The following is a 26397-nucleotide window of genomic DNA, read 5'->3' as shown; positions in this document are numbered from 1 at the left end:
TGGCCCGTCATATCTCAACTCAGTTGTCCTTTTGTCGTTGATGACTCGTTAATGTTGGAAAAGCATTAGATAATATCAAAAACACGAAAATGATGGAAATCCCCTAAAAAAGATGAAAAATAGGATAAGATATCTGAGTCATACAAAAACTATCCTTAAGAATAATTCCACTCCTCGAAGTACGAAATTTGGTATGTAAAGTTTTAGCGGCTATCCTCCTAAGATACAAAAGACATTCTTCTATACTCCGCATTGAATATTAGAAATAATAGGAACAACATTATGTGAATAATCTAGCAAAGAAATACAAAAAATGGAATGAGAGTGAAAGGAAATTCTCTTTTAACTTGGTGCATCATCTTGGATTAAGGTTTGATGTTAAATTTTGTAGGCAAAAACAAAAGAGAGAATCGTTATGGAACTATTATAAATCAATTGGTAATAATTGAAGAATATGACTGTTAATATAGCCGTTATTTCGACCAAAAAAATAAATAATAAAAAAATATCGCTGTTATAAAATAATGAAGAAGAAATAAATCAACGTTATAAAACCATTATAAAACCGTTAGAAAGACGTTATACGGCTGTTGCAAAACTGTTACAAAAAGAAGGGCTTTTATGGTGGTCGTAACTACTATAAAAGCAATTACAATGTGTCTCCCCCGTGGCCGACGTGGAGCTCAATTCTCACACATAGAGAGAGAGAGAGAGAGAGAGAGAGAGAGAGAGAGAGAGAGAGAGAGAGAGAGAGAGAGAGAGAGAGAGAGAGAGAGAGAGAGAGAGAGAGAGAGAGAGAGAGAGAGAGAGAGAGAGAGAGAGAGGTGGCACAGGGAGTTCACTAGCAACAGTAAGATTCATGTCGAATAACGTCGTATTTGGATTGTCATTGATCTCTATCCCACTTTCCATCTTCATCTTTCTGGTGTAGGCTTTGATTGATTTAAAGGAATGTGAGCAACAGTTGTCTCCTCCAAATTGTTGTGTGACCTTTCTGGTTAAGTAAGAGATGTGAGTGCCAAGTTGTTTCAGGTGTGGAGCCGAGAGGCAGTCAACCAAATAAGAAAGAAAGAGGAGTTGCAAAGAAATTAAGATAACGAAGCAAGAGACAATGGAAAAGACTGCTAGTGTGTTGAAGAGGGGAGATAGAATAATTTGGAGGGTGATTTGATCACTGCGCGCTAAAATGAGTGTTTTTGGCCCCATTTGGGATGGGAATAACCCGCCACTAAAAACTATACATGAAATATTGATAATGATAGTACAAATCAATTAAAAGGTTGCACCAGGAGATAGAATGGATTGGACTGGTCATTGCTCCCAAGCTATCGGTTTCAAGTGCATATAGTCATCGAGTCAAATTCTCTTCTTAGCTGGTGAAGTGATGCCAAAAAGATAGTTGATTTACAAAGTAAGGCTCTTGCTCTGTTTACAAGACAAGTATCCAATGATGCACATGTACACAACTAAGCTGATTTGTTGTGAGACTTTAGCCAAAACTCATCTTCCCATCTCTCCACCCTCCTAATTGCACTGGCACTTCTCCTCCACATGGCGTCGACCAATTTGGGCTCGTATGGTGGGGGCACGGTGCATGGGCCTGTAGCAGATGGGCTCATGGTCAATGAGTCCACCATGAACTCCCTCTCCACCCCACCTGCAGGGCAAGCCATGAGCTCAGAGCAGACCTCCACTGCTCCTTCTGGGACCTCTGGCTCAAACCTGAGAAGCTTGGCGTATTCATTCATCAAATGAAACATGTAGTCGTACACATTGCTCATCTTCACTTGCTCTTGGATGAAGTCACTTGAAGCCTTCCCTATCGCTTGTGCCTATGCAAGTCCATCGAGGATCGTCAGGCCAAACTAGCTTATCACGGAATTCGGTTGTACCTGCTAGAGAAAATATTTTACCTTTCCCTTGTGGCTATTGCCCCAGTCCACGGCGAATTTGAGGGATCGGCACTTGTCCTCAGCCCTGATGGGCCAGTAGTGCTGCAAGGGATTTAGGCTCCTGGTGAAGAAGTCGTAGAACTGTGGCTTCACCAGCAGAGTTGTGGAATCACATGCCAGAATGTATTTCTCACTGACCGACCATGCATACCCTTCTATGTAGATCTTGAATCTAGCCACAACATGTTCATTCACAAGGTCAGATTTCTAACGTACCAAGTGAAGCCGTTTTCGCTTATGGAAATGACATGGTTGGTGATGATGAGAGCTTAATCATCACCTGTGTGTGCACTGGCTTGCTAGGTCTGAGTTCTTGAATCCTTGTTGTGATTCAAGGATCCAATCCTGCAAAATCATCGTACATTCATGCATGAAGTTCCTAAGTTTACAAACTCAAAGTGACCGAGCAGTTATATTTGGGTGGTGAAACAAGCTAACGATATACGCTAAAGCTGTTTGTGATTATAGTCGAATACGGATAGAGTGGATTCTATGGGCTTGAAAATCGAAACCTGAGAAGTTCCAATTTCATTCTTAGTTGCAGTAATTGTATCAACTTCCTACATTTGTAATCTGACTTCACACATGGAAAGGAACTGTTATTCCAATCTTGGGTCTCCACTCTATTATTCATTGTTTAGGTTTTTGCTCTATATGAAAGGCTTGTTTCATAGTATATTTACCTGGATGAACAAGCGAGCATTCCAATCTTGGGTCTCAGAAACATTGCACTTGAGGAGGTCTCTTCTGGCTTCAGCCACAAAGGGGTTTCCTTTCCAATATGCGTGCGGATCTCTTTCTATCCATTTCTTCCTCTCATTCCCTTGTTTCAGCTCCATCTGCAACCTCTCCCACGGCTTTATGTTAATCTCAGCCCTTCATAAATTCCAAGGAATATGAAAATCTCAGTTCAGATATATATTTACGTATAATATGCACGATTAATCGGTAGTAATTAGGCCTAATTTCCTATAAAACCCTAAACTTTAGATCTAGTCCCAATTATGTCTCGAACTTTTTTGTTCAGAAAAGGGATAAGTGCATTGGAAGTTCTAAAACTTGTCACGAAAGTGCAATTGAGTCCTAAAATTTTTAAAAGGTGTAATTCAGTCCTAAAACTTGTTGCGAAAGTATAATTGAGTCTTAAAACTTTCAAAAAGTGCAATCAAGTCTTAAAATTTGTTAAATTGATCCAATCAATTCCTTCCATTGATTGCACTTTTTGAAAAAATTTGGAATCGATTGCACTTACATGACAAGTTTTAGGACTTGATTGCACTTTTTGAAAGTTTTATGACTCAATTGACCTTTCATGACAAGTTTTAGGACTTGATTGCACTTTTGGAAAGTTTAAGGATTCCATTGCACTTTTGTGACAAGTTTTAAGATTTTTAGTACACTTATCCCGTTAAAAAAAACCCCAAACTTTAAGTCCAGTCCCAAATCTGCCCCCAAATTTTTTTGTCCTAGAAAAACCTCCAAACTTTAGGTCTAGTCTCAAATTTGCCCTGAATTTTGTTCTGTCTAAAAAAATCACCAACTTTCAATCTATTCTCCAATTTACCATCGTGGTCCAGTCCCAACTTGATGTGGCATTTTTACATCGATAACAAATTCACATAAGCAAGGTGATATGGAAAATTATCTCCAAAAATGAAACCGTTATAGGATATGAAAATTAGAGATGACTAGCTGCGATTTTTAGACAAAGGGCTAGTGGGGGCAGATTTGGGACTAGAGTAAGAATTTGTGATTTTTCTTTTAGACAAAAAAAGTTGGGGGTAGATTTGGGACTAAACCTAAAGTTTGGGGTTTTTTTTAGACAAAGAAAAGTCCTAAAGTTTGGAATTGTTTTTTAGACAGAATGAAGTTCGGGGCAGAATTAGGACTAATCCTAAAGTGTGGGGTTTTTTTAGGAAATTAGATCGTGGTAATTAGATCAGAGATTTCAATTTTCTTGATGCTAATCAAACATTTTCTTTTTTTTAATAGGAAAAAGTGAAGAGGAGGCGACCGACATAGCTACCCTCATTAGGCGTGACCATATAAGGCTCATCATGCTTCGGGATATCTCAAGCCTAGGTCGCAGAATCATAATCAAATATTTAAAGTATCTCGAATATCGGCTAGACAAGTTATGCCATCATATTTTAATATTTCAACAGCTTTCTTCGCGTTACGAAAAGACATGCCTCACAACCACAACAAGTACTATATGGTCATATTCGATTTCTTCGATCGAAATCTGTAGAACTATATCTATCAAAATACCATTGATCCAGTAACTATAACTAGTAATACGCTAGATACAGGATTTCTATCCTCTTGAGCCGACAAAGCAAAAGAGGCCATGGAAAAGGAAAATTCATGAAATGACCTCAATTGGTAGGTCACATGTCACTAGTCATGAGGGACCGGAATGCCCAATGAAATTCATTTCGCATCTCAAATTATTCTCTCCCATATTCTTTGAAGATAACTTCCTTTTAGCCTAATCGAAAGTACTTTCTTAAACATGTCTACTCGAGGGCTAAATTAACAACCACAACTAGAAAACTACTGTCATTATTGATACTAATTCCACATTGATTGTCTTCAGAACACTGACCGAATCCGCGCAAGCAGTTCTCCGATGTTCGATTTCCTACTAAAGATTGAATCAAAAGACAAATAAAAAATAACGAGAAATGATAAGGAATTACATACCAGCCCCAGAAGGACCAATCTGGAAAGACTATATCCGTTGTCCATCGATCCCCGCAATACCGAAACAACGGCGGCGGGCTCGTCCTGTTCTTCCCCCGGTAGTCCCTTGACCGGATCACCGGCCGGTCGTCACAATCGAACATAAGCTCCAAATCGGGTATTGGACCGGGATACCTCCTCAGCAATTGCAAAATACCCCATATGGTGAACATATCCCTAGTCTGTATTGACTTCCTGTACTTTTCCACATAAGCTTTGCCTTTAATGATCACTAGGCGAAAATGGGCGGTGGGTTTGGCCCTCTCCACCATGTCCCTCGTGATTCCTGAAGCCTTCCACGGACGCAGATCTTCGTCGATCCACCGGAAATAATCCGGGCAATCGAGTTCGGTCGATGGGTCTCGCGGCGAAAGCGACGTCGGATAGTTTGTTGGGCAGGTTTGGGTCTGGTTTCCGGAGCTGCAATTCAATGGGAATTCGAGCTTCTTCGGTTGGAGATTAAGCTGGTTCTCATCGGAGACGACTATACTTTGATTACTTGGATTACCCGCAGAGATTGTAGACTGAAACTAAGAAAAATTTTATTAGACAATCGTCCAGCAAAAACAGACATATGTATGGAGTTTGAAATTACAATATTTACATTATGTACAATTAATATAGATATACTAATCCGCTTGATTGCCAAAAGCATTTTGAAATTAACCATGAAAGCCTAGAACCAGAAACTTGATTTAAAATCAACTTGAAAAGAAAGTGAAAAGCTGTAGCGCAAAAGATACCGTAAAGTTTAAGATGGAGTTATATGAAGTAGCTAGGCAACTAGAAACACCAAAAGAACGAGAACTTACCGTATGGATGTTCAAAGTGGAGGTGAAAGCAAGAGCAGCAAGGACCAGCAAGAAGAGCAACAAAGACGGAACCACAGAGGGCCCTTTCTTGAGCGGAGGACGCCATATCGTCGTCGTTCCGGCGAAGCGGCCCGCGCTCCGGAACACGGTGCTCGATAATCTTTGCATGGTGTGTGTTTGATTTCTTGAGGATTTTGTGATTCACTGACTCCTGGATGAGAGAGAGAGAGAGAGGGAGCATGTACAGAGAGCTCAGTTTCTTGCTGAAGCCAGTGTTTTGCTTTGGAATAGTTGGCTTAATTCTTCATTGGGATGGGAGAGAGCTGTGTGCTTCTGAGTGGCAAGTTGGAGAAAGCGTAGAATTGCATCTTCCTAGTCCTCATTGATTGTCTCTTTCATTGATGACTCGCATGCTATACTTTTCTCTTCTTTGATTTATCAATCGTCGGTGGAAGAGAGAGTCTGGTTTTCAAGGACTGAGAAGTCAAGCACATGGCCAACAGTACAAGAGAAACTCTACCCGCATGATTCCCCCACTAGACATTCAGAATGAACAAAAAAATGGTGGGGTTCGTCTATTCTTGGTCCCACTGAGAAGCATGATTGGCGAAGGAGCGGCCCTTTCCTTGGCTGGATTCCATGTCAACTGTACAGTCCACAACATCAAGGCCTGTCCAATGGGTCGCACACTCGGTCAGGAAATTATCAAGAAAACTCTACTTATTTTAGGACTATTGCTGCCCCACCACCTCTGGCCACCGCATTTTGTCGTCACCTCTGCCGTGTTAGTCTCATAGCTACCTGTGATGGAGCTCAATGCACTATCGAGCTCTACCTCTCCCGACAGAGGTGTCGCTTGCGGGGGCTGTGGCTGTGATAGCGGGACAGGACAGTGGCGACTAAAGGTAGGTTAAGGTGTTAGGATCTTTCTAATTAAGATGTTTTTTTTTCTTGGAATGTGGAGCAAATTAGAAAAATTATAGGGATAATTTGGGAAAAAAGGGATGACTTTGTAAATAAGTCTAGAATGTTGAATGATGAGACATGCGATATTTTGGGATCCAATATGAAAAATCACGATTAAACCCTATATTTATTAAGTAGAGGAAACAATAAAGTATCTGTTGCCCACACGAAAGTGGAGGATTTTAGGAAAAATGACACAAATGATCTCTCAACTTTGGCTCAATGGATAATGTTGTCCCTGAACTTTTAATTTGTTTGACGTGGTCTTGAACTTTTGATACCTGTTCAATTTAGTCATCAGATTATATGAAAATTTTCAATATTGTCTTTGAACTTGAATTATTTGAAGGATAAATATTGGATATTTTCATATAGTCTAGGGACTAGATTGAATAGGGTTTGAACAAATTAAAAGTTCAGTGACGATTAGAGTATTAAGCTAAAGTCCGGAGATCATATTGAATAAACTAAAATTCGGGGACGACATTGCAAACTGAGTCAAATTTGATGGATATCCCAGATTTTACTACAATGGCTTGTTACCTTGTTTTTTTAGTAGAAGTGAGTGGCTTACTCTCCAAGTGTGGGCCATCCACCCTGGGTCTTGCACTATTTGGGCCCTTTAGGGCCATACAATATTCACAAGATATGTCATACTTAGAAATTGGGCTTGGCTTTGAAACTGGGCCTCAGTAGAAAATTTGTCCAATCAATTTTTGTACTCATCACCTGTCTGCAAAAGGCGGTGAAAAAAATGTTTCATGAGGAAAGAAAAGAGTTCGTGATTTTGTTTAGATAAGGAAATGCACATATATTATTACAAAAAATTTAAAAAGAAGAAGAAGACGAAACATTCAACTAAAATGAGATTTTTGTCAACTCTTTCCAATGGCTCTAGTCCCTGTTGAACGAATGAATTACTTCACTTGGTGTAGCTGATAAAACATCAAATTATTCGAGAATTGAGATTATTAGTTGAGTAAGCTTTCGGAAACAGCATGAGGAAAACAAGAATGCCTTCGTTCGTTGACAAATTGCATTATTTTGCAAGCAGAGCAAAAACTATTTTAGATACACCAAGGAGTGTAACATGAACTTTGTCGTAGCAACCTTTGATCGCATAGTAACAATATCTTTATAGGCCAAATCCCAAAGAAAAACACCAACTTATAGCTTAGGACAGATAACTCTAATTTTTAAATGACCAAAAAAAAAAAGCGTGAAGTTTGCCTGATAGAAGAAAATATCCACAAACTTATACCTATGAACTTTTTTTTGAGGGGTCAAAAACATCAATCATTGACTTTCCAATCCAACTACATTTATTTCGATATGACGTGGCTAATGACAATGACGTGACAAGTCAACTAAGCGAAAACAACGCGGTTCGACTTGGATTATAATAGATTATTTGCTAAAGTCATTGCAAAATTCACGACTTGTCACCCTAATTTGCAAATTCCAAACACTAATCGAATTTCACTGTTTGCTTGAACTCCACAAATTAGCTCCAAATCAATTATCTGAAATCCTAATTTGCGAATTTGGTCTGGGGAAAAATCCTGGCCATTTAATTTGTGAACTCAATTTGGAGTTAAACTCTTTTGAGTCTCTTTGTTATTTGAAGGAATGAGTCACAACCTCACTCAAATTACATTGCCTTTATTTAAAAATCCACATGCCCTGTTGGCTTAGCTGACCTGTCCATTGTACACATCACCTTCATTATCTGACGTAAGATTTTTGTGAGGAAAAGGTAATGGTGGATATTTTTGTCGCTCAAGTAAAAGTTTGCACCTTTTTTTAGATCGCATAAAAAGTGAGATTAGTTTTGCCTGGCGACACATGCTTTTTTGTTTTTTTTTTCTGTCATTTGGCCAATCTTAATACGTGTTACACGGCCAGCTACTTATGTAGAAGACTTTTATGTTAACTGAAAATGGAATTGACAAAAATTCGCAGAAATTCGCAGACCAGTTCTTCAAGTCGTAGATCGATTATTATGCAACATCTCAACATGGGAACAAATCCCATCCCGACATTTTCGTCCGTGGCACGTTCTTGCTGAGTCATGTCACCATCGTACTCGCTGTCTCGCGATTGACCGCCCAGCATTTTCACATTGACAAAACCAAAACTAAGATCAATCTCTTTTAGAGCGCACTCCTTTAATTAATCTCTAATGTTGGAAGCCGCCTCACATGCCTGCCATTAAAACCAAAACTGAGGAATCATTCACGCCCTACGTGCATAAAAGATTGAGCAACAAAAGAATCGAATTAAGTCATAGCAACAAGCTCCGATGTTAAACTGATTGATTTGGGCAGAATTGACTCGAACCCGTCAATTCCAGGAGGGTAACAAGGCGACATTGAATTTATGACAATAGGGTTTTTTTTGCTTGGAAATATAACAAGAAGAGAGATAATCGATAGAAGCGTTGTAAGAACGCGCATGAGTTATGCTTCTTCCAAAAGCGGTGAGGCCAGCACGTTGACCTCCTCTCAAGATTCAGCCCATCGAATGTTTCCATGAACAACCATCTTCTCACATCATATTCCACCTATAAGCTTACAGGCCATGCAATCCTATTCTTCCCCCCGGCCCCCACACCCCATCCCCCCCGCCCCCCCCTCAGCACAAACCCTTGGCTCGCTTTTGCGTCTCTCTTGCTTTGACCTTCGCAGCACCCTCGCCTTGCGAGCCTTCGATGGCGCAAGTAAGTGACGGCTCTTGTGTTTTCTCTTCTTCTAGCACTTTTCCTTCTCTAGACGAGTCCGTTATCGATTCAGTGCTGGTATAATCTCGCGTCTCTCCTGTCATGAAAACCAGAGAGAATCAATTCTCGACACCGAGTCATTTCTGTTTGTAAGCATTGATTTCCTGAATGTATCTGAATTCGTTCTCTTTTATAGAAAGTGGTTGTCAAGCTCTTTACTATGAACGATGAGAAGACAAAGCAGAAAGCCATCGAAGCCGTTGCAGATGTTTATGGTACTAGCAAGAGTTCCTTCACCATGTAAATTACCCAAAGGAAAATCATCGAAAAAAGTGTTGAAAAAGTTATAAACCTTTTATGTTGATGTTAATTTAGTTCTAAACCTATTTTTGGTGCCAATTTAGCCATAAACTTTTTGTCTTTGTGCTAATCAGTCATTCCAGTTAATTTTGACTGGATTTTGATGACGTGGACGCCGGTCGGCCGCCTGGCCTCACCGGGGCGGGGCCGCCGTGGCCCAGACGAGGCCGCCGTCTCCCGCCACAGGCGAGGCTTACCCTCGCCTGGGCAAGGGCGAGCCCCGGCGAGGCAGGCCCTAGCCCAGGCCATGGCCTCGCCTAGGCCACGGCGGCGTCGCCCTGCCTCGCCAAGCCTTGCCTGGGCGAGGTCTCCCCTCGCCGGGGACGGTCTTGCCTAGGCGAGGGTCGGTCGGGCCTCTCCTGTGGTAGGCGACGGCGGCCTCGCCCAGACGAGGCCAGGCGATTGGCCATGGCCGGTGACTGGACCGGTCACTGGCCAAAGGTAGAAGAAAAGGAAAAGAAAAAAAGAAAAAAATCAGAAATTTTTTTTAAAAATCAAAAAAATATTAAAATATTATTAAAAATTGTCCACATCAGTGCCGGCAGCGCCACGTAGGCCGGCCAGCATTTACGTCACCAAAATCGGGCCAAAATTAGCCGGAATGACTGAATTGGTACAAAGACAAAAGGTTTATGACTAAATTGACACTAATGCAAAAGGTTTAGGACTTTTTCAATACTTTACCCAAAAATCATCCATGTTGTTCATGCAAGAAGAATGCCTCAATGCATATGAATATTTGGTGCAAAATCAATTTTGTGCTTTGAGTTCAGTAATAATTAGGCTTCCTTTTGTTCCCTTGAAATCAATTTTTCAGGAGTTGATTCCATAGCAGCGGATCTGAAGGAGCAAAAGCTGACTGTGATAGGTGACATGGACTCCATGGCTGTAGCAAAGAAGCTGAAGAAAATTGGAAAAGTGGACATAGTATCGGTTGGCCCAGCTAAAGCAGAAAAGAAGGAAAATAAAAAGGAGGAGAATAAAGATGGTGACAAGAAATAGAAAATTACAAACAGCGCCTTCTTCAATTCATTTCAGTGCACCTAATTGTTTAGACATAGTGAGAGTTGCTGTGACATGCATTTGTCTGTTGTCCTATGTTTACAAAAGAAAAAAAAGGGAATTTGCAATAATTCGTGAATCAAGAATTATGCATGATTTTTAGCGGTTACATCTCTGCTCAATAACTTTTTTCTATAATACATTAGAATTAAGGGGTGTTTATATCCCAACAATATGTACAAAAGAGAAATAATCTAATCTTAGGAAGCAAGGAAGCATTAGATACTATTTCTAATATCTAATAATATCTCTAATATCCATAAATATACTGGTATCATCCTTGTTGTACCGAGAATTTACTTCGTCATCTGTGCCCAAATGTTGTTCATTGAAATTCCCCACCCGTGGCCACATGCACTGCATCAGATCTCGTATCTCCATATCAAGCTGCCAATCTTCAAACTCATCCAAGTAATCGCCGCGGCTAAGGGTGGCGGACGAGGTCAGAGGAGCCCACACGAGTCGCGGGGAGAGAGAAAAGGGTATATAGGGGTGGACTTAATGCAGCCCATTCGCATTGATTTTTACAACTCTCTTTTACACGCGCTGTCTTTTTTATTAGTCTCAGCTGTCTAAAATTTTTTAGCACTTCTAATCTACTCTCAATTGGATCACTTGCGCTTCCCCGTGATACTCTTTGCCACAAGATCCTTCTCTATTCCTAGAATTGAGCCTTCCATTGCCAACTGTTGCAGATATACTTCGGCTCTTAGCCTATTGCCACCGGCTCTTCTCCTTACTCTACAGTAGGTTGCTGCTCAGCAACCTGATAAGCCTCTCCTGATGCTGATGTAAATCAGGAGTGTCCTGCAATGGGAAAGTCTTAATTGGGTATCGCATAGCTGCCGTGCAGTCACCATCATATGAAAATTCTCAAACCAACCTTTGAAAGTAGTGCAACAATGTATATCAAGCATATTCTTTGATCGCCATCTTCCGCTTGCAAGCTGAGATCTATGCATGAAATTCAGTAAACCACAAGGAACTGCACAGAATAGGATCAGATTTAGCGAATCGAAAGCTAAGTAGCTAGAGAATGATCAATCTGATGATAACCACTGCAGCATCTGGCGTTAGGGTTTTATAAGGTGGTACAAATTGAAATAGAAGATAAATATACTAAATCTCAGCACATCTTATCAAAGTCAATATTGTCACCCGATATATATAACATGGCCCTCAATATCAATGGTAGAGCGCGCCCTGGTAATTGCGTTGTTGTAATTGAAAGGATATACATAGATATAACTTTACATATCATTAATATTTCGAGGATCACTATACAACCTCTTTTTATGATTAGAAAGAAACTGTCGTCTACGAAATGTCTCTGCTAAATAAAAATTTGACACGTATGCTTCGACTTATATGCAAGTCCATTCTCTAGAGTTTCAGTAAATGCGATTCTAAAGAAATAGCCCTAATGTTAGAGAGAGAGAGAGAGAGAGAGAGAGAGAGAGAGAGAGAGAGAGAGAGAGAGAGAGAGAGAGAGAGAGAGAGAGAGAGAGAGACCTCAATAAAAATGAATCAAGTCCAGCGGGGCTCTGGAAAATTTTGATGAGGTGTCGGGAGGAAGAGAAATAAAGATTCAAGGGTGAGAAAATCAAGGAGGGAGGCATTGTATTTATACATAAAAACGAGCCCTTTGAATGGCAATTCATCTAATGATAGATTTACTCCTTGTAAATTAAGGCATATTATTGAATTTCTTCCTTCTCTTTTACAGATCTGTTTGATACATTACTGGGAATGACTCCTTTAAATGGACATTCTTTTAACTGTAGATAGGCTTGGATAATTACCAAAAAAATCATAAACCTATTACACTCGTGTCAATTTAGTCTTAAACTTTTCAATTTGACTAATTATTTTTTCAAAGAGTTTTGACTAACTTAGCCCTAAAGCTTTTGAAAATTTGTCAATGTAATACATCTGCCTCATTTTAGGCAGAAATCGCGGATGCGGACATGGACGTTGATGTGCTATGTGGTACGGCTGATACCAACACGGACAATTTTGTAATTTTTAAATATTTTAAATATTTCTTCTATTTTTCTTTACTTTTCTTTTTATTTTTTAAATGTGGCCGGTGACTCTCTCCTACATTAGGCGAGAGCCCCAAAGCCCTCGCCGGCCACTGCTTGGCCCTCACCGGATTTGGGCATCATAGCCCTCGCTGGCCCTCGGTGAGGGGGTCATGGCCCTTACCGGATTTGGGCAAGGGTTATAACACCCCTTGTCAGATCTAGGCGTGGCTGCGCCACCCTGCCCAGGCCCTCACCTAGGTGCGACTGGGGCCTCCATCGGCAACTGTTGAGGCCGTAGATCGGCGGAGGGAAATAAGAGAAAAAGAAAAAAAAAAGAAAAGGGGAAAAACAAAAAAAAAGAAAAAAATTTAGAAAATTATTAAGAATTGTAAAAATTGTCCACATTAGCAATGGTTGCGTCCCATAAGACGGCCTGTATCCACGTTAACGACTTCCGGCCAAAATTGGCTGGATAGATTACAATGGCAAATTGTCAAAATGTTTATGACTAAATTGATCAAATTAAAAGTTTTACGGTTAAATTGACACAAGTGTAATATGTTTATGACTTTTTGATAATTTCCCCCATTATAAAGGCATGTTATTCTATTTTCTTCACATTTGTTGTCGAGCATTCATTCGAACAAAAATTAATTTTAGGTGTCGATATGCTTTCTTCTATCTTGAAAATCAAATCGGGGAAAATTGTCCAAAAAGTCCTAAATCTATTGCACTTTTGCCAATTCAGTCTTAAACTATTTAGTTATGCTAATTGAATCATAAATCTTTTCACTTTTTGTCAATTGAGTCCACTTGGCTTGAAGTCACTGACATGGATGTCAGTAGTCCTACATGGTGCTGTCGCAATTAATGTGGAAAATTTTAAATAAATATTTTAATATTTTTCGATTCATTTTATTTTATTTTTCCTTTTTTCATTTTCTTTTCTTTTTGCCCTAACTCACCGGCCTCTAGTGAAGCTTGCCCTTGCCGGCCACTAGTGAGGGTATACCTCTCCATCCCAAGAGAGGCCGACCTCGTCGTTGGGTTCTCCCTCGCCTAGCGATGGCAAGGTTGGCCTTGCCTAAGCTGGACGAGGACGGTGAGGTCGATCCTCACCTTGGTTGGGTTAGGCTTACCCTCGCTAGTGGCCAGTGGGGGCAAGTTTTGCCAAAGGCCTCACCGGCCAGAGGAAGAAGGGTAGAAAGAAAGAAAAGAAAGAGAGAGAAAAGCAAAAAAGAAATTAAAAATAAATAAATAAATTCAAAAATATTATTTAAAATTATCCATATCAGCGTCCGTGGTACCACGTAAGACGGCTAGTGTCCACATCAGCGACTTTCTGCCAAAATTGGCCGAATGGACTTAATTGGCAAAACGTGAAAATGTTTATGACTTTATTGACAAAATTAAAATGTTAGAACTGAATTGACAAAAGTTCAATAGGTTTGAAACTTTTTGGACAATTTTCCTAAACTATTTATATAAAACAATTGAGTGCCTGTGTAGAAACAAAAATATGCGAGGACAATTAAATTGCTTGCATGTTTGCGTCTACTGTGAATGTTAAATGGTCTTAATAAATCACAAATTCAGAAATATCATTTTTGTAGGCTTCGCATTTCTTGTTGGGTCAGAATTTGGATTTATGTCCTTTTTAATCCAAACACTCAAGGCAATGTAATAATAAATAAATAGCAAACTACTAATAAAAAGTATGGAGAAATTGTTCAAAAAATCATAAATCTATTGCACGATGGCCAATCTAGTCCTAAACTTTTTAATTTGGCCAATTTAGTCCTAAATCATTTGACGATTTCTCAATGTAGTCATTTTGGCTAATTTTGACCGGAAATCGCTGGTGTAGACATCAACCGTCCTACATGGCACGACCAATGATAACTTGAACGATTTTTGCAATTCTTTTTATATTTTTAGAATTTATTTTCTCCACCTTTATTGATCAAAATACCCTTAATATTTACAAAAAGTTCTACCACAAGTCATTTGTTGCATTTCTCGAACAGACACTTCTTTTTCTTCACTTATTCCATAAATTTTTCTTTTTAGCCACACACCATTTGATGCACTTCAGAACAGACACCTCGTTCGACATTATTCATACTAATTATAGTTTATAATAAACTTCTCTGAGAAAACACTTCATAAAAAAGAATTAAGTTGGGGGCTGTGTGCTAAAATTATCTAACTGCATTTTATATAATTTGCTTAGTCCTTTTTTTTACTCCTTTTCGATTTTCCATGAATGCCTTCTTCCCAAAATAGTAAATGAGTACACATATGAATCACTTGTGTTAATTCATGGATCTGCCAATTATTTGTTGATGTTGAAATTGAATTGATGGTCGATTTTATGATACAGTGGGCTTCAATATGGGACTGCAGCCATGTATAATTTGGCCCATCAAGTTTATTGAAATAATGTAGACTTTTTGAATAAGATTGAAAGGGGAACAAGCAACTGGTTAAGTCGTTCCCAAGCAATTTTCCACATTAGCTTAGAGGAAAAATTCATCAGCATCGAGAGGTTAAAGTAGTTTTTAACTTTATCTATAGTGGTCACTTACAGATGACCGAAAAAGCATACTAAATGCTCTGTAATTTAATCATGTGAAGTGGCAAGTTCACAGTAAAACAACAAGTGTTTTGTTAGGATGCATGTGTGAGTTGTGTTAAAAAAATCCCACATTAGAAAAATATTGTGGTGTAAAGCAGTTAATATATCATAGTTGGTCCATAACTCATTGATTTAAACTTTTGAGTAAACGTTGGTCCAACTGGATATGTCAATAAGCTCGGACTTAGGCTTCCTCTTGGTGATCTCTCCGGGCGAAAGGTATCGGGCTTCTGCTATATTGTGCGCCCCTACTTGGTGATCTTCCCGGGTGAAAGGTATCAGGCTTCTGCTATATTGTGCGCCCCTACTTGGTGATCTCCCCAGGCGAAGGTATCGGGCTTCTATTATGTCGTGTGCCCCTAACATGTTTATATACCTCTAATAAGAAACATTCACCGGTGGCAAGTAACTTTTCTACAAAATATAAAGTAATTGGGAAAATTGTTCAAAAAGTTCTAAACATATTATACCAATTCAGTCTTAAACTTTTCAACTTTACCAGTTGAGTCTTAAACCTTTTCACTTATTGCCAATTGAGTTTATCCAGATAATTTTGACCGGAAATCGTTGACGTGGACGCCGGCCTGTCACGTGGTGTGATGTTAACTTTTTAAATAATATTTTAATAATTTTCTAATTTTTTAATGGTTTTTTCTTCTTCTTTTTTTCTTTTGTCATTTTTTTTTGGCGTTTGGAGTTCGGGCTGGCCACCGTCACCTGCTCTGGGCAAGTGTGTCGTGGCCCTCGCTAGCTTTAGGTGAGGGCCGTGACGCCCTCATTAGTCCCAGGTGAGGTGCTTGGCAGCCCTCGTCGGCCCCACGCCCTCACCTGGGGTTAGCAAGGGCCACCAAGCCCTCACCTAGCCAGATCGAATACTTTAATAATTTTCCCTAAAGTAATTTCGAATACCCCTTTTATCTTTTGCTAAGTGAGCAAGTGTTCTTACTAAGATCAACTAGAAGCAGGTGATTAAGCCTGCTACAAATCCAAGGTAATTAAAAAATCATTAATCAAGTTTAGTCTTCGCACCCCAACTGATTTTGCTTTGAAGTTTTAGCACTGCTCATTCCAAGAAAGCATGCCAATCCTCCCCTCCAATCTGATTAATAAGGCCACATTGACCTAAAAAACTTAAGTTCACGACAGTCTAGAATTACCCAAAATTATAGTATTGGTCACTTTCGTGACGCGTGGTAGGTCAGAAGCTAAACCTATCATCGTGCTTGGTTGATTTGGTACGACGCATATATCATGTGCTGGATAAGTTAAATCGTTATTTTTTCTTATTTTTATACGGACACGTTAAATAAAATGTGACCCAACCTGTACGAATTTCTAAGTGTCTATCTGTATGAAAACAAAAATATTCCGCGTGCATATATTGATATGAGCACATTGGGAGATATGTCACCTATATAATTAAAGGCATCGCAAGACCCACGTCAATGATAAGAAATATATAGGAGAAAAATCTGCTCGTCATCCAAGATCTCAGTTTATTTATATAGTTTTTCTGAGTATTCTCATATTATTGAGAGACCAGCACGTGCACGAGGTGCTATTCCTTGACGAAATCGCTAGAAGTATAATAATGTGGCAAAGAGATCACCCGAGTCATTGAGCTTTGATACGACCAATGAAACTGGAAACCCTCTTTTTTTGTGGTTCTATGGTTTAGTGTCGTTGATTGATCTATTTACTTATTTTTTGTCGCTCAATAAGGTCTTGGACCGTGCCCGATCGATATATGTTGGCTAGTTTAAGCGAAAAATAAAGGACTGGCCTGAAATGCCTCTCTAATATAATGAGGAAGAAGAGTATGATGTATTGTTGTGGGGTATAAGGAGAAAAGATTGGAATGGACTGAAGATGAAGGCGTGCGCATTTGGTTATTTGTAAACAATGCACGTTCTTTTATTTGGAACGATATAACTGTTTTTTTGACACAAAAATAGAAATTTCACAAACCTCATTCTTTTACTTTATGGTTCTATAGATGTGAAAACTATGTTTCTAATCATATTATGAGTCATTAGATTGATGCGATGGTTTGCTCGTATTACATCATATGGGCATTCGACAGTTTAGTGTCTATTTAGCGCTTCTTATCTATACGCGGAATTTACATCATTAATTTGAAACCGGTAACAAGACAAAGTTACTTGACACGGGTTTCATTGTGATCTTTATAGTTTGGCTTGGTTTTGGGTTGAGAGTTTACAGTGCAATACATGCCTTCACTTGCCATCGCCTCTCTCGGGCCAAATTGTTGTCGCTTCAATGGAAAATCACAAAGAGGGAGCCAAATCCGGACATGTTAATATACTCATCTTGGGTACTCAATCTCATTGAAAAAGACTTATTAAGCCAGTCAGGTGCGACCCTTATGAGTACATTAACTACTTTTTTTAAGCTCTAATTATCAGATCCGAAACATCGTCACACTTCGCATCTCACACTAGTCGCTTGCGCATTCTAACAATTGTTCTTATAATCATGTGGATTAGGCTTGTCCATGAATCATCTGCAGTAAACATGCAAGTGACATTACTGTGGATTGACTATGGTTTTGGTTTCTACCTTGAATTTCTGGTGTTTCTTAATTAGGTGGATAGATCAGTCTTAACATCTTAAATATGAAAAGATGCGAAACGTGATTCTTTTCTCGACGGCCGGTGAGTTATTTTAGGTTTGGTCGAGTCACGAACTTTAGCAGCAGTCATCCGACCGTACATACTAAAAACATTGCTGACGTACAGAACAATGAACCAAATATAGACAGAGAACTACGAGGTTCAAACGTTATTGGCCTTTGCGCTTTGATTCCATAGCGATGAGATCGAACTCAAGCCTCCCATTTGTTTAATGCTTAGTTTAGTTTGCGAAAATTGAATAATTTGAAAGACATTTTTTTAAAAATGATCTTTTATCTCGCTTGAAATAATTAGTTAATGAAATATGTTTTTATTATTGACAAGGATTTTCTGTCTAAATATTTTCGTGAATGATGATTTTTTTTTTGTTTATTCATTTTTGTGAGCATACATGCGATGATTTTTGGAAAAATATTCGAATATACGTGAGCGTGGTCGGTACTTCGTTAATAATTATGTATCAGATTGGATGGAGAGGAGAAATAGAGTTGGCTATGGAGGGTGGCGGGACCGGTGGAAAATACGTGGACTATTTTGAACTTTTTCAAAAAGTGAAAGGGATCATTGAATATCTAATTTATTATGGTAAAAATGGCTTTTGGACATTAAATGCATTCAATTCAATAAAGATAGGGCCCAATTCCAAAAAAAACCCTCAATTTTACACTTTGTCCTAAATATACCCTAAACTTTTTTTTGTCTCAAGAAAAATCACAAACTTTTATCTAAGTCCCAAATCTGCCCTCCCGTTAAAAATCCGTCCAATTGACGTCAGGAAAAAAAAAAAAAAACACAGAACCGGCAGCTGCGGCGGTGGCCAAGCCTTCGCCGGTGGCCACCGCAACAGCCGTCGGGAAGGAGCGGTAGCCCACGCCTGGGCCTTCCCAAAGGCCGGCGACCCTCGCCGGCCCCGGGCGAGTCGCCGGCGAGGGTTGCTGGCCCTCGCCTAGGCCTTCTGGAAGGCCGGCGACCCTCGCCGGCCCCGGGCGAGCCGCCGGCGAGGGCGACCCTCGCCCCGGATCGGGGCTGCGCGCCCTCGCCGGGCTCGCCCGGGGGCCGGTTGCGGCCCTCGCCGGCCTTCGGGAAGGCCCGGGCGTGGCCCGCCGCTCCTTCCCGACGGCTGTGGCAGGGGCCACCGGCGAAGGCTTGGGCACCGCCGCAGCTGCCGGTTTTCTATTTTTTTTTTTCTGACGGATTTGGACGGATTTTTAACGGGAGGGCAGATTTGGGACTTAGATAAAAGTTTGTGGTTTTTCTTGAGACAAAAAAAAGTTCAGGGTATATTTGGGACAAAGTGTAAAGTTGAGGGTTTTTTTTGGAATTGGGCCATAAAGGTAGAAAGAAATGTTTGCATTTTTCCAAAAAAATTACGACAGAAGAATTTTTGAAATGTTAACATAGTCATGAATGTCGTACTTGTCTAATAAGTAGTAAAAATTGAGAATGAGAAGATATTTATGCTTATAAATATAAGTCAAATCGATACATTATATGTGTTAGACAGAAAAAGTACAAATATATTGAAACAATAGTATAGAGAGCTCCGACCAAAAAATACATTGAAGTACAACATTAGAGTTAATCTAACTTAATTAAAGAATGATGATTGTTTTGAAGAGGCAAAATCATCCTGTCAGGTTAAAAGGAAAAACAAACAGCGATAAATTTAGTTTTAGTAAAAGTGAATTTAAATTTAAGACCAACAATCCTACATCATTTGATCATCAAATAAAATACATAACGTATTATTTATTTCCGGTATTTTCTTCGATTGTTTAAATTCCACAACTCTAGTCACAACTATTACTTTTAAAAGGGATTGAATTTTTACATCAATTGAATCTACAATAGCAGAGAATGAGTTTTCGTGCGTAGTGGTTGTGTCCATATTTATATACATGCTCAAAGCATCTTTCTCTATTTACTTCTCTTTCTGCTTGCCATATCCTGCCAATATGTGCACGTAGGGGACCATGAGAGCTTTGAATTAGGATATCCTAATGTCACACAATAAAGAATGTAGTAGGAGACTCCTACCTGCACATTTCCTTCCTGGGACCTCTCGGACCAGACAATTTGTACCTCTTACGTAGGTTAAGGTCGAGCTACTTCCTTTTCTCTAACTGAATTGGAGTAAAGCATTCTATTTGTTCTATCGATTTTTTTTAATGCACATCCTTATATTATATAAAAAACAAAGGAAAGGTTTTGAAAATAAATTAATTGAAATACCAAGTCGAGCAATGATAATGGGAAAATTACCAAAAAAGTCATAAACTTATTGCAATTATGCTAATTCAGTTTTAAATCTTTTTTTGTCAATTGAGTCTTAGGGTGCGTTCGGGTCAGCATTCGAAAACCCCTTGGGGAACTGCTGAGGTATTTAACGAGCATTTCCAATGAGCTTTCGGCCGAAAGCTAGCATTGGGAATGCTGAAAGCTCACTGCTGGTCCGGACCAGCTTTGAGCTTTTAGCATTTGCCTAATACTAAAATCAATTTTTTTCTTCACAAACTACCCTCACTAATTCCTCAACATTCCAATTTTGCCCCTCATGACTGTTCATCTTCCTTTGGGTTGAGGGCGGCTGACGAGGGCGGTCGATTAGAGCCGCTCGAGGCCAGATCAGACGACGAAATGCCAGCGAGGGGCTGGTGAGGTCGCCCGTCCCCGGCGACGGCTGCCTTGGGTCGCGCGACCCCAGGTGACGGCCTTTGGGTCATGGGTCATGCGACCCTCACCAAGGGTCGCCCAGCCTTGGGCAACGGCTGCCGGCGCCAAATCTGGCTGGCCGGCGGCCGTAGCCCATCGCTGACTCCGGTAAAGGGTAAGCTCTTTTTTTTTTGATAAAAAAAATTTCGAAACCCTTTGCAAAATAAGATTTGCCAAACTTTACTTGGCCGAAAGTAACTTCACAAAGGATTTTTTACCGAATGCAATTTGCATTTCCCCAAGGCTTTAAGTTAAAGGTATTTGCATTTCCCCAAAATCCCTTGGGAATGCTGAACCAAACGTACCCTTAAACCTTTTGCATTTGTGCCAATTCAGTTTATCCTACTAATTTTGGCTGGAAATCGTTAACATAGATGCTAATAGTCCTACGTGGCGCGGCCGGCGTTGATGTGAATAATTTTTAATTTTTTTCGAATTTTTTTTATTTATTCTTTTTTATTATCCTCTCTCTCTCTCTCTCTCTCTCTCTCTCTCTCTCTCTCTCTTTTATTTTTTCTTTCCTTCTTCCTCTAGTCGGTTGCCCACCACTTGCGAGGGTGAGCCTTGCCATGGCTAGGCGAGGCTCGACCTTGCTAGATTTGGTGAGGTTGAGCCTTGCTAGTGGCCGGCGAGATCGAGGAAGAAGGGAAGAAAAAAAAAGAAAGAGAAAAAAGGAAAAAGAAATAAAAAATTTGAAAAAAATATTATAATATTATAAAAAATTGTCTATGTCAACGTCGACAGCACCACTTAAAAAGCCACGTAAGAAGGCTAGTATCCATGTTAGCGATTTCCGGCCAAAATTGGTCAGATGAATTGAATTGGCACAAATGCAAAATGTTTAAGATTCAATTGGCCAACAAAAAAAAGGTTTAGGACTGAATTGATACAATTGCAATAGGTTTAGGGTTTTTTTAGTAATTTTCCCCATTGATAACAACTACTTTTTCATGTGTCAAGCCAACATGGTTTAGAGATGAAAGGTGAACCTTTTTAAAAAGTTGATAGATCGTTTTGAATGTAAAATGAAAATAATAAACACATGGATGATTTTGACTTTCGAGCAGAGTACACGAAGCACCGGATGTTTGAACTACATCGCTCATGCCTAGTATATTGCACTGATAGATAAGTCTCCCGTGGTCTCCCGCGATGTCAAACTAGCATGAAGCATTAAAGTTGTGTTTGCGCAAATAAGCCACAACATAATAGCCCAAGTGAGGTTGTCATATTTCACCTTTCAAAAAAACCTTTACAAAGCCTCTATGTGTACTATGTGCTGTGCTAATGACTATCTAATGAGTTTGTATCTTGAAAATCAGTTTCAATCCGCTGAACTAAATCACTAAAATGAGACTGACAATGGATCGGTTTCCAAAGGATAGAAGAATTTTACTACTTGCATCATTGTCGGTGGCTTAACAAATCACTGGTTCTAAAATAATCCCAGCAGTCATGTTCTTGATGCTAAAGAGATGATAACACATGGTAGTCCCAGATGGAAACAAAATCACTTACTTAGGACTTAGTATGCTTATCGGTAAGTCGATGCTCGCATACTTATAAGTGTGGTCGAATTCTCTATTTGGATAAGCCCCCTCCGAATAAAACAGGAAAAAGTTCAGATCTGAAAGCAGACAATGCATATAAAACTCAATGCAAAGAGCACAAAAGTGTTGAAAGTAATGTTTTGTATGTTAGTTATATTGTTCTCTGTCACCATTGTCATCGACAACAACCTCTGCAACTTCATTTTCCGCTGAACTTTAGACTCCCCAGATCCAGAAGGTCAACAATTGGGTAACCATTATAATACTCTCATGATTCTATATACAAAGCGTTGATCTCCATAATTTATGCACACATATTATAAACGTGAAGCCTCAAGCACGTCTATTACCTAAGCACCGTCTTCTCGAGAGTATTTTAACCCGAAAAAGTGCCTCCTCCTCCTGTCATTTAGGGAACACTTGAAAGGGTGGTGTTCTCACACAAAAAAAGGTTGGTAAGAGTTCTCTCAGAACAACAAAGTTAGTGGATCAGATGGCCAAGGTTCATTCATTTGTGCCAATTGCTACAGCTGACGCTTCGTGTTCTCCATGTATGACTCCAAAGAGAGAAGCTTTCACGGTGTGGATGAAGTCGCTCGTCATGCAAAGTAATGGGTGCACTGTCTTCAATCAGAATGGCGAGATCGTTTATCGTATAGATAACTACGAAAAGAAGGGTAGCAGAAAAGTTTTTCTCATGGATTTACGCGGAAAAGTTCTCTTCACTATAATTCAAAGGGTATAGGCAATGTTTCTTTTCACATAGTAGTCAACTAGATTACTTCAATTACTATTTGAACTATAGAGCTGAGGCTAATGACAAATGTTAATGCAGAAACTTCGAGTTCTCGGGCGCTGGGAGGGCTACAAATGCGACGAACAGGATGTGAACCACGGAAAACTTTGGTTTCGCGTAAAGAAAGGTTGTCCCATCTTTAAAAGGAGATTGTCCTGCCAAGTTTCTGTGCACTGTGATGACGGTCGGAATATTTTTAACATAGAGAGTATGGCTGGTAAATCAGAGTTCAGAATAGTCAACAGAACAGGAGGTCTGATTGCAGAGGTTAGCCTCTTTAGACTTTCAAACACTCTTAATACGGACTACTTCTTGAACTAATAATGTGCCTTTCTGGGATGATTTTCCAGGGAAAGAGGAAGCAATCATCTTCTGGAGTATACCTAGGAGATGATGTTTTGAGTTTGGTTGTGGAGCCTGAAGTTGATCATTCCCTTGTCGTGGCTCTCGTCGCCGTTTACGGATCAATGCATCGGAGGATGTGATCATCTTGACATAGCAAGAGTGGCTGGCAAGTCCACCGGACTATGCCTTCCTTTTTCTTTTCTTTTTTGGGTCCAATGAGCAGTCTTTTTGCCCAAGAAAACACAAGCAATTAAGGCATGGAGTCCTTGTAGAATACTGTACATACTGTAATACACAAGAAGTGGAAAATATGAAAATGAATCACACTTGTGATCACTCAAACAGATACACTACCGCTTTTATTTTCAACTCTAGCAACCTGGTAATAAGATCATCTAATTTCATTCATCTTGCTGATACTCCAAGTTGATAATAATAATAAAATGCGGAAGAGACAGACTGTGGATTTTCTGTAAATTTGGATGTATATGATAAATTGAACACGAGTCTATTTATAAGCTTTGTTAGATAACTTAATAAGATAAACATAATACCAAATAAATCAATCAAAGATATGAATGGGATATATATGCATAATCCTGAGAGATATGCAGAATCAAGTAAATAGCATAATATTGCTAACATCCCCTCAAACGCAAGGTGAGTTGATGAAACAAATCTGTTGAAACAAATTGCTAACATCACATTGTGCTTGAAAAATAATCAAAACAATGTCCCTAAATCTTCAATCGCCATGAAATCAGACAGCGAAAACGGTCGAAACCAGCACTGCACATCATTGGGCATGGTGGATTTGTGGCGCAACTGTGCGTTAGGTGTGTGTGTGGTGGCTCTAGATTTCCGTTGACAACTGGCGTGGCTACAGCAAACGGAATAAGCTAGGCTTTGCTGAAGAAAAGTTACTGTGCGAAAAGGCGTTTTCACGGCATCGAAAAATATCTCAATGAAAAAGAAAAGCTTGACCTGGTGACTCGTTGCCAATGTCGTAACATGACCGCCGTGGCACTTACTCAAATGGGAATGAGGCACTTGGATGAACACTATTGGGCGGCGAGTGGAGGCGAAAAATTATTTTGCGATGGGTGCACCGGGGGCGACGTGCACCCCGTGCACTTAGGTTTCCTCTGGTAATGAGACAAGATATTCTCTTCATTCAGCAACATTCCCTGCTTAAAAATTGTCTTTTGCTCATAAAATGGGCGCATTTTGTGCTGTCTTTCAAACTAGTGCCTAACACGACTGCTTTGATTAGGGTGATGACTCTGCAGACTGGAAAACAGTAGTTACACCGAAGAGCAGCAAAAACAAAAAAAATCTCACGTAATTTAATCATTTTTTTAATATTTTTATACGGACAACTTCGGCAAAACGTGACCCAACCTGTACAAATTCCAGTTGTCTATCTTTATGAATACAAATATTCCGCCTGCATAGATAAATATAAGCACATTACAAAATACGTCATCTATATAATTAATGGCAACACGAGAGCCATATTAATGATAATAAATATACAGGAGAAATATCAGCTCGTCACCTATGATCTCCACCAATTCATTCATTTATTTATTTTTCTGATTATTCTAATTTTATAGAGAGAGAAGATATTGATGAGTGTAGTAACGTTGCAAAGAGACCGTCTGAGTCATCTTGCTCTGACAATAACAAATGATAACGAAAACCCATTTGTTTTAGTTTAGTTGATTGATCGATTTATATATTTCTGTTGCTCAATGAGATAGCGGACCGTGCCCGATTGATCTATGTTGCTATTATAAGAGGATATAAGATACGGGCTTTTGATGTCTCTCGGGAATAATTCATTTAGTACAATGAGGAAGAGGGTGTGAAGTGTTGTTGTGGGGCATGAGAAGAAAAGAGTGGCATGAACCGTAACCGAAGGCGTCCATTCGGTTGTTTGTGAAATTTTTTAAACGAATGTCAACCCAAATCTCCAGCCTATAACAAATGAGCTACCTGTAAATAATGCTTGTTTTATTTGACAAACATAACTTTCTTGTCACAAGATAGAAATTTCATAAACCTCATCCTTTTATTTTGTGATTTCGTGATTCTTTGGATGTGAAGACTATGTCTGTTATCGTATTTGGAATGACAAGATTGAGGGAAAAGTGTCGGAAAAGCCCTAAACCTATTGTAGTGGTGCTAATTTAGTACTAAACCTTTTTTTTAGTGCCAATTCAGTCTGAAACCTTTTGTCTTTGTGTCAATTCAGTCCTTCTGGCTAATTTTTGCCAGATTTTGCTGACGTGGATGCCAGTCGACTTACGTGACACCGCCGGCGATGACGTGGACAACTTTTAATAATATTTTAATATTTTTCGAATTTTTATTTTATTATTTTTTATTTTTTTTCTTTTCTTTATTTTTTCTTTCCCTGTCTTCTTCCTCCAGCTGGTCGACGGTCCGGCGACCAGCTGGAGGCCATGGCCGGCTAGGTCCCTCGTAGCCTTCGATCTCGCCAGTGGCCGCAAGGTCACGGCCTTCGACCTTGCAGCCTTTGACGAGGTCGGGCCTCCCCAATGGCCGGCGAGGCTCGACCCTCACTAGATTCGGCGAGGGTGAGCCCCGCCAGCCCAGCGCAAGGCCACCCTCGCGGCCATCCGGCAAGGTCGAATGGTCACGAGGGCGGCCTCGCGCTGGGCTGGCGAGGCTTGACCATCGCTAGCCGGCCATGGGTGAGGCCCGACCTCGCTAGATCTGGCGAGGTCGTGCCTTGCCCAACCGCTGGCGAGGGCTCAAGCCTTTGTCAGTGGCCAGTGGGGCTCGCCAGAGCCCGACGACCGGCAGGAGGAAGAAGAAGGGGAAAGGAAAAAAAAGAAAAAAAGAAAATAAAAAAAATTAAATAAGAAATAAAAAAATTCAAAATAATTAAAATATTATCAAAAGTTGTGCACGTCATCGCCGGCGGTGCCATGTAAGCCAGTCAGCATCCACATCAGCAAAATTCGACCAAAATTAGTCAGAAGGACTAAATTGGCACAAATGCAATAGGTTTAAGACTTTTCTGACACTTT

The 26397-nt window shown here is 39.9% G+C and overlaps 3 protein-coding genes across 4 annotated transcripts in view; 2 read left to right on the top strand and 1 right to left on the bottom strand.

Moving 5' to 3' along the window:
• Positions 1 to 1403: 1403 nt before the first annotated feature.
• Positions 1404 to 26397, bottom strand: part of LOC115675454 (uncharacterized) — a 66915-nt gene continuing 41921 nt past the window's right edge. Inside the window, exons 2-7 of one of the 2 annotated variants that reach the window (XM_056318312.1) lie at positions 5510 to 5932; positions 4659 to 5227; positions 2636 to 2828; positions 2233 to 2297; positions 1914 to 2124; positions 1404 to 1832 (exon numbers count right to left, since the gene is read on the bottom strand). In XM_056318312.1, coding sequence (XP_056174287.1) covers positions 1467 to 1832; positions 1914 to 2124; positions 2233 to 2297; positions 2636 to 2828; positions 4659 to 5227; positions 5510 to 5677 — 1572 coding nt within the window. In that variant the 5' untranslated portion in view covers positions 5678 to 5932 and the 3' untranslated portion in view covers positions 1404 to 1466. Of the gene's footprint in view, positions 1833 to 1913; positions 2125 to 2232; positions 2298 to 2635; positions 2829 to 4658; positions 5228 to 5509; positions 5982 to 26397 lie in introns of those variants that run through there. The other variant, XM_030598111.2, reaches the window with a different exon arrangement.
• Positions 9186 to 10556, top strand: LOC115675456 (heavy metal-associated isoprenylated plant protein 39-like). Its single transcript, XM_030598114.1, has 3 exons — positions 9186 to 9194; positions 9391 to 9469; positions 10372 to 10556. Exons 1-3 carry the CDS (start codon positions 9186 to 9188, stop codon positions 10554 to 10556), a joined length of 273 nt encoding a protein of 90 aa, XP_030453974.1.
• Positions 22691 to 23478, top strand: LOC115675455 (protein LURP-one-related 11-like). Its single transcript, XM_030598112.1, has 3 exons — positions 22691 to 22936; positions 23033 to 23260; positions 23344 to 23478. Exons 1-3 carry the CDS (start codon positions 22691 to 22693, stop codon positions 23476 to 23478), a joined length of 609 nt encoding a protein of 202 aa, XP_030453972.1.

Source organism: Syzygium oleosum, unplaced genomic scaffold (genome assembly GCF_021117445.2).
Source record: "Syzygium oleosum isolate NSW1041296 unplaced genomic scaffold, Sole_v2.1 Sole_v2.15, whole genome shotgun sequence".
NCBI classification, from domain to species: Eukaryota; Viridiplantae; Streptophyta; class Magnoliopsida; order Myrtales; family Myrtaceae; genus Syzygium; species Syzygium oleosum.
This window is presented reverse-complemented; position numbering and strand designations above follow the sequence as displayed.